Below are 8,344 nucleotides of genomic sequence, written 5' to 3' on the forward strand. Positions count from 1 at the left end.
TATATATATATATATATATATATATATATATATATATATATATATATATATATATATATATATATATATATGTATATATATATATATATACATATATAGTTTTTTTACAATTTTTTTTCCGTCATATACAAAATAAATAAATAAAATAATTGTATATCTGCGTAGATGAGGCCTAAAAATACACATACTCTTCGTCTCTATTTCTGTATTCTACTTTAACAATATTTTAAATTTGTTCAATATGTATATTTAATATTTTACTCCAACAATAAATGATATCCGTGTTGGCTGAAGCTGATTTTAGCAGTGAGGGCCCATTCGCACCATAGCGAGCATTTCCGTGCGCTGGGTTCATTGTGCTTCCTTTCATTTGAATGGCACCCCGGCCATTGTGCGCTGTAGCCGAGTGCAATGTGCGGCACTGCAACGCCACGTGTGTTCCATTGTCGCGTGGAAAGAAAAAATAGTGCACAAGGCTTCTCCGTTGATTCGCTCCCGCAAACGCAGATATGACTTATTTTTCGTTTATTTAAATAAAAGTAGAATTTCTTTTGAATTGGGTATTATAATGAGGCCGGTTTGTCGGCAGTTTGTGTATTTTTACTCTACTTAGGGGCCCATTCACATTTTTTGCACGCGTTACGTTGCGCATTGAAAATAATGGGCAGCCAACATAGCAAAACTTCCCGTAAATCAGACGTGTCACAAAATGTGTAGTGCAATGCAACCCATAATGCTGCAAAGCATGTGCGCTACCTTAGTGTGTAGGGGGTGCCATTCAAATTGGATGTAATGTGCATTGGTGCGTGTTGTGGTAACGCACGCTAAGTGCACATTACCACCATGCAAAGATATGAATGGGCCCTAAGGCCCCATTCACACTAAGCGACATACTAAGCGGATCCGCGCTGCCTGGATAGAGCGACTGTTCGGGGCGACGATCGCGCAATCTTCACCGTCGGGCTGCATTCAAAAATAGAAAAATCGCGCAACATCTGCGGGAAAAATGGTCCCGCTGAGTGCCCATTCACACTGAGCCGAAAATCCTGCGATATCGCGCATTTTTGCAGCGTCATATCGCGAGAAGTCGCCGGCCAATGTTATTCAATGGAGCTGTTCTAATGTACAGCTCCATGTCGCCCTTCGCTCGTCACTTCAGCAGGACCCTTCTTCCCGCGGATGTTGCACGATTTTTCTATTTTTGAATGCAGCCCGACGGTGAAGGTCGCTGGAACGTCGCCCCGAACAGTCGCACAATCCCGACCGTGCGGATCCGCTTGTAGGGTATGTCGCTTAGTGTGAATGGGGCCTGAAGCGACGAGCGACATGGAGCTGTACATTAGAACAGCTCCATTGAATAACATTGGCCGGCGACTTCTCCCGATATCGTACGGCAAAAAATACAGCGGCGTAAATCGCGGGATTTTCCGCTCAGTGTGAATGGGTACTAAAACAGGTTTGCAAAAAATGAGATACTGTAGAGAAGCTATATTTTATCTCTACCCCCCCTAGCTCTCTCTATATATATATATATATATATATGTATAGTATGTGTAACTCCCACATGTATTTCTTTCATTCGAGGTATGGCGGATTTTGCCCTCAGTACAAGTACAACCTGGGCAAAACCTACGGGAAGCTGACCGCAGATCTGCTGACCAGTCCGGATATCCATCGCTCGGGACACCTGGTGCTACAGTCCTGTCCATTCCCGCCACCGCGTTACAGCAGCCATATAGAAGGTCCGGAAGACATCACCAAGAGGAGGAGACCCCGCCTAGGAGACAAGAAACTCTCATGGAGTATGATCCCAGGATACACAGGTAATGTGGCCCCCTGGGGCTCATTCCTCCCATCTCACGCGTGTTTCGCACTAAGGGCCATTATCACACCCTTACATGTGGTGCATTAAGTAACGCATTCATTTTGAAGTGGCAACAATGCACTTAAAGTGTGTGTAAACCCTAACAATGAACTTCTCTTATTTGCTCCTTTTTGGTGTGCTGACTATACCATTGAAAGTGTTTTGTTATATCTGTTCAATAAGTGTAAAAATGCCCATTGATCCTGCCAGGAATCTTGTAAGCTGATAACTTCCTGTTATGAAATCCTGAGGAGGAGTTATGGAGATGATGAAGGGGAGTAGATGAGAGGAAGGGGTTATGGAGATGAGAAGGGGGAGTAGATGAGGTGGAGGAGTAATGGAGATGATGAAGGGGAGTAGATGAGGAGAAATGGTTTTGGAGATGAGAAGTGGGAGTAGATGAGGTGGAGGGATTATGGAAATGAGAAGGAGGTTATGGAGATGAGGAGGAGAGTAGATGAGGAGGAGGGGTTATGGAGATGACTAGGGGGAGTAGATGAGCTTGAGGGGTTAATGAGTTGAGCAAAGGGAACAGATGAGGAGGGGCAGTAGATGAGGAGGAGGGGTTATGAAGATAAGGATGGAGAGTAGATGCGGAGGAGCGGTTATAGAGATGAGGAGGAGGAGTAGATGAGGGGGAGGGTTATGGAGATGAGGAGGTGTTTTGGAGATGAGGAGGGGTTATAGAGATGAGGAGGGGGAGTAGATGAGGAGGAGGGATTATAGAGATGTGGAGGAGGGGTTATAGAGATGAGGAGGGGGAGTAGATGAGGAGGAGGGGTTATGGAGATGAGGACACGGAGTAGATGAGGTGGAGGGGTTTCGGATATAAGGCGGGAGAGTAGGTGAGGAGGAGTGGTTATAGAGATGAGGAAGTGGGGTTATGCAGATGAGGAGGCGGGGTTATGGAGATGAGGACAGGGAGAAGATGAGGTAGAGAGGTTATGTAGATGTGGAGGGGGCATAGGTAAGGAGGGGAGTAGATGAGAGGAAGGGGTTATGGAGATAATGAAGGGGAGTAGATGAGGTGGAGGTGTTATGTAGATAAGGAGGGGGTGTGGATGATAAGGGGCTATGTAGATGAGGAGGGGTTATGGAGAGGAAGAGAAGGAGTAGATGAGGAGGGGGAGGAGATAAGGAGAGGTCAGTGTTCTATGTAATCCATCCGAAATGAAGTAGGCAGGGCTGACACCACGTACATAGAGATGCAAAGCTGCGTTGTCAAGTCAAAAGGAAGGTAGGAGCACACAAGAATTATGAGACATCATCATCATCATCAACGTGCAGCTCGTAGGAATAAAACATGAAGACGTGTGCATGTATTACAGACATGTACTAAATATGTTTTGTGTTTTTTTGCCTTGACATACATTTTAAACCATACATGCAACATTTGTTTGCTCATTGTTCACATTTGTGCATTGTGGGTGTTGCAATAAACTTCAGGAACCGATGTCACTTCCCCAACCTGGAAAGGGGTACCTCAGTGCTTTTACTCATTTGCACGGTGCTGCAGTCTAGACATGTGCACTGCCAAAAAATTTGTTTCGTTTTGTTTCGTTTTAAATTCGGATTTGTGTTATTTCGTTTTTCAGGATTCGGGTGTGAAAGTCAATTCGGATTCGGACGAAATTCGGTAGCGTTAGTACGAACGTTCGTTTCGTTTTCTGTTCTTATTCGTTTCTTATTCGTTTCCTATTCGTTTCTTATTCGTTTCGTTCGTTTGCAGCAAAAGTGACATTTGAGGGGGAAATAAACATTTCTAATGTCACTTTGCTCCAACGAACGAAACGAATAAGAAACGAATAAGAACAGAAAACGAAACGAATAAGAACAGAAAACGAAACGAACGTTCGAAAAGGAAACGAACGCTGCCGAATTTCGGAAATGGAAATTCGGATTCGTTTGCATTCGTTATGTCTGTAATTCGGAATTCGGATACATCCGAATGTCCGAATTTCCGAAAATTCGTCCGAATTTCGATTCGGAACGAAACGAATCGCACATGTCTACCGCAGTCTGAGCAGGGGTAGGGGCCTGCTGTCCAGTGGGCCAGTCTGACCCAGGGTGCTGAATGGGGGTCAGTCTGGGGGTAACACCTTTCTGTGACACTGGTGCTGTTGCATCCTCAGGTTTCATCCCCAGATCGCAGAAGTTCTTCGCTAGGACCTATGCTGAGACCACTCGGGACGCCCTGACGGACTTCCAGAAGGATCAGCACCTTCAGGACAGCCAGAGGCAGGAGCAGATACTGACCAGCAAGCTGCAGAGCGGACAGCAACTGCCCCACACTGAGCAAGAGAAGCAGGTGAGGTACCAGATCCCCCATCTGTATATGTCTGTAGAATGTAGAAGCCCCTCCCCCAACTCACATACGAATGTAAATGTGGGTGCAACGGGTGCATGCACATAAACAATAATTGTGCAACGCATATTAGGTATCACCGCGTGTGCCGGATTGAGAGAAATAATTGTAGGGCCATCATTTCTGGTTATCTTTAAACTGATAAGGTTTTTAAAGTGTCACCTATGGACATTTTTGGCTGATATATTTTTTTCCCTGTTTTACTGGCACATGCAATATTGAGGCCTGACATACACTATATTGCCAAAAGTATTGGGACGCCTTTACATGCACATGAACTCTAACGGCTGAAGACCTGTATCCAAACCTCTGTCATTATCCTTAGTGGTGAGGCAAGTTGTTTTACATGCTGGTTTGTGAGTGTGCCATGATGCCTTTCTGCTGTTTTACTGGTCACTCCAGAGAACACGTCTCCACTTCTCTAGAGTCCAGTGGCGGCGTGCTTTACACCGCGGCATCCCACGCTTTGCATTGCACTTGGTGATGTAAGGCTTGGATGCAGCTGCGCGGCCATGGAAACCCATTCCATGAAGCTCTCTACGCACTGTTGTTGTGCCAATCTGAAGGCCACACCAAGTTTGGAGGTCTGTAGCTATTGACTCTGCAGACAGTTGGCGACTTCTGCGCACTGTGCGCTTCAGCATGCGCTGAGCCCGCTCTGTCATTTTACGTGGACTACCACTTCCTGGCTGAGTTGCTGTTGTTCCCGGTTGCTTCCACTTTGTTATAATACCAGTAACAGGTGACCGCGGAATATTTAGTAGCCAGGAAATCTCACGGAACACCTGAATCCAATGATTTGGAGGGGTGTCCCAATACGTTTGGTAATATAGTGTATTTGGTATCTATTTACTGAAATCCGTCTCATCTTTTATTTATTTATTTTAATTAGGACATATATTGTGTTTGTGTCCATTAGACCTAATCAGCTGCAGACCGGGGGGCAGTTACCAGCTGATTGGGTGGCAGCGGATAGAACTAACTTCCATTAGATAGAACCTGGTCCAAACCTGAGCTCATCCCTAGTGCCCATTATAATTCATTTTTGTATATTTTGTTACTAAAAAGATAGTCATGCAAAACCCCCAGGAGGACTCATGTCTCACGCTATCCGACACTCGCCCCGAACTCTCCCCTCCCACCACAAGCTTGGGGTGTTGGCACCCCCGCTAGCACAAGAGGACCCATGGAGTAGGTTTACACAGAAATTATGTCTGGGATCCAGGGCGGTCCCTGGTGGGCATGGGCCCCTCTGTTGATCGGATGGGTCTGGCATGGAAGTACTGCTTGTGCCCACTTATTGGTGGCCCTGCTGCCAGGTGCTGAGATTTCAGGTCTAAACAATTAATAGGTACATTAATGATGCCCAGCAGATGTCAATGACTGCGGGGTCAACTCAGGTCTGAACATGGCGCATCTCCACTCATGGTCACCAGTCCAACATGTATTTATTTGTACTGGCTCAGGAGGTAAAAGCCCCCAGTCCATCGGATCAGTCCTCCCCAGATGACAACGAATGATGAAGATATCATTGCATATAGTGTTTTTATTTCACTGACACCTTTTGATTCTTTAGCTCATCACAGCCAAGTACCGGACTCCACTCCCTGCGCTGTCTATGGAAGCAGCACCCTACGTCTCTCCCGGGGCCTACCAGATCCAAGTGTCCCCCTACTACATGGAGGATGAGAACCCACATAAGTACTTCATCTCAGGTGAGGCTGGAGACTGAACCTTTCCTCTGCATGGCTGAAGATGAACAATTGCACAGGCAATTTTTTTTTTGTGTGAATCATGGCCTACCTCCATCCAACCTAAATCCAAGTTTCTTGTCACTGGTTTGAAAGCTGAACTCTGAGATAAGCAAATATCATCCAAATAAAAGAGTCCTGTGTATTCCTCTTGAATCTTGGTGAGCTTTGTGTAGTTCTTCCATAGATCGCTCACTGCTGCTCTCTCTCCTTGTACAGGGTGACTGGTCTTGTCTCCACGCCCTCCTGTAATAAAGACCGGGCACTGTTGCTCTCTTTTCTTGTGCAGGGGGACTGGTCTAGTCTCCACACCCTCCTGTAATAAAGACCGGTCACTGCTACTCTCTTTTCTTGTGCAGGGTGACTGGTCTAGTCTCCACACCCTCCTGTAATAAAGACCGGTCACTGCTATTCTCTCTCCTTGTGCAGGGTGACTGGTCTTGTCTCCGCCCCCTCCTGTAATAAAGACTGCTCACTGCTGCTCGCTCTCCTTGTGCAGGATGACTGGTCTTGTCTCCACGCCCTCCTGTAATAAAGACCGGTCACTGTTGCTCTCTTTTCTTGTGCAGGGTGACTGGTCTAGTCTCCACACCCTCCTGTAATAAAGACCGGTCACTGCTATTCTCTCTCCTTGTGCAGGGTGACTGGTCTTGTCTCCGCCCCCTCCTGTTATAAAGACCGGTCACTGCCTCTCTCTCCCCTTGTGCAGGTTGAATGGTCTTGTCTCCGCCCCCTCCTGTAATAAAGACCGGTCACTGCTGCTCTCTCCTTGTGTAGGGTGACTGGTCTTGTCTCCACCCCCTTTTGTAGTTTACTGTAGTAGATAGGTCCTGCTGGGCCCTTCCCACAACTCTGCTCTATGCCCAGGCTATATTCAGAACAATGATGGTGTCACTGCTATATTGACAAGGTAATATCTAGGTTTGGAAAGGCATTCAGCTCACACAGAGTGGATTTATATCCTTTCTGACTATTGAGGAATATAGATGAATGAAGATATTTGTTCCTGGAGTTCAGCTTTAAGGAAAAGTGGTCTTGAACAACACTGGTGGTTTCCCTCAATACTTTACAGAATCCTGGCATCCCTTTTCCCACAGGTTACACCGGTTATGTTCCTCGGTCTCGCTTCCTGATTGGCACCTGCTATCCCCTCACCACCAATAGAGCTATGCAAGAGTTTGGTCACATGACCCTGAAGAAAAGCATGAACGTTGGAGGCCAGTCAGAACCACGGGAGGGGAACAAGGAGCAGTCGGATCAGGGTCACATCTACATGGAGGAATTGGGTCTCCTGCCCCGCTACACAGGATACGTGCCAGGTCAGGATATTTCATATGACATTCTCGTTATACATACCCCTGGCTGGTGATGAAGGCACCAGAGACGTCCATGGGGACCATTTTGAAAACTAAATAGATATTGGCACATTTCTTTTAGAGAGAATGGGGATTATGACAGCTGAGCAATTTTCCGGCTCCATTCCCCCATATTTGGCTGATGGTGAAAATAACCACCAGACAATGAAGGCATTCTAATTATTGAATGACAACAAGAATGGATTATCCAATTGATATAACAGTTCATATAAAGCTACTTGGCCTTTGGTTCTGCAATCAGCAAATCTCATGCTCTCTGCTGATTGGGGAGCTGTAGTGCGGGGACATGTTGGACCTCTGCAGAGAGACCCAAGCTTCCTCACTGAGAGCACGGGTCCCTCTCTGCAGCATGCTGGAAGGCGACAGGCTTCTCTACTCAGAAAGTGGCTGCTTTGCTTTCTAAAGAAAACCAACAGCTTTGTTTTGTGACAGCTGGCTCTGCCTATCTAGAGGCAGAGCCAGCTGTACCCGCCCCCTCCCCCGTCCGTTCTGCCAGTCAGCGCTGGAGGATCGGAGCGGGGAGGGGGGAATACATCCCCTCCCCTGTCACGGCAGAGAGCCGTGACAGGATCGAGAGGTGAGCGAACGCCGGTATGTGTTCTCTCACTTCCCAATCTACTGAGCCGACCTGTGACAGTCTCATTGTCACAGGTCGGCTAGAACTATGAGGTGAGTGAAAAGCACTCGCCTCATAGTTCTCCTTTAACGGCTTCCCCTGAGTGCGGTTTTAACTGTCCTTTTCCCAAGGTCCCGAGAACGTTTTTAGGGTTTAAGAAAAAAGAGCCCTCATGGTGCAGATTCATCTACACACGAGGAGTTTTTATACGCTGTTTTTGAATTGTATATGTTGGACGAATTTCATATATCCTACATGTAAGTTGCTATTTTTAATAAATATTATAGTTTTAACGTACTGCACCATGAGGGCTCTTTTTTCTTAAAGACTAAACTATGGGGTCAGGGCTTTTCCCCCATAGTTCTCCTTAGG

The 8,344-nt window shown here is 46.4% G+C and overlaps 1 protein-coding gene across 1 annotated transcript in view; it reads left to right on the plus strand.

Moving 5' to 3' along the window:
* FAM166B (family with sequence similarity 166 member B) overlaps positions 1-8,344 on the plus strand; it is an 18,414-nt gene that overhangs the window by 4,627 nt on the left and 5,443 nt on the right. Inside the window, exons 2-5 of the mRNA XM_018570833.1 lie at positions 1,585-1,823; positions 3,997-4,172; positions 5,806-5,944; positions 7,078-7,299. Coding sequence (XP_018426335.1) covers positions 1,585-1,823; positions 3,997-4,172; positions 5,806-5,944; positions 7,078-7,299 — 776 coding nt within the window. The remainder of the gene's footprint in view (positions 1-1,584; positions 1,824-3,996; positions 4,173-5,805; positions 5,945-7,077; positions 7,300-8,344) is intronic.

The sequence above is a fragment of the Nanorana parkeri genome, unplaced genomic scaffold (assembly GCF_000935625.1).
Source record: "Nanorana parkeri isolate BGI_ZX_2015 unplaced genomic scaffold, ASM93562v1 scaffold1605, whole genome shotgun sequence".
Taxonomy (NCBI): domain Eukaryota; kingdom Metazoa; phylum Chordata; class Amphibia; order Anura; family Dicroglossidae; genus Nanorana; species Nanorana parkeri.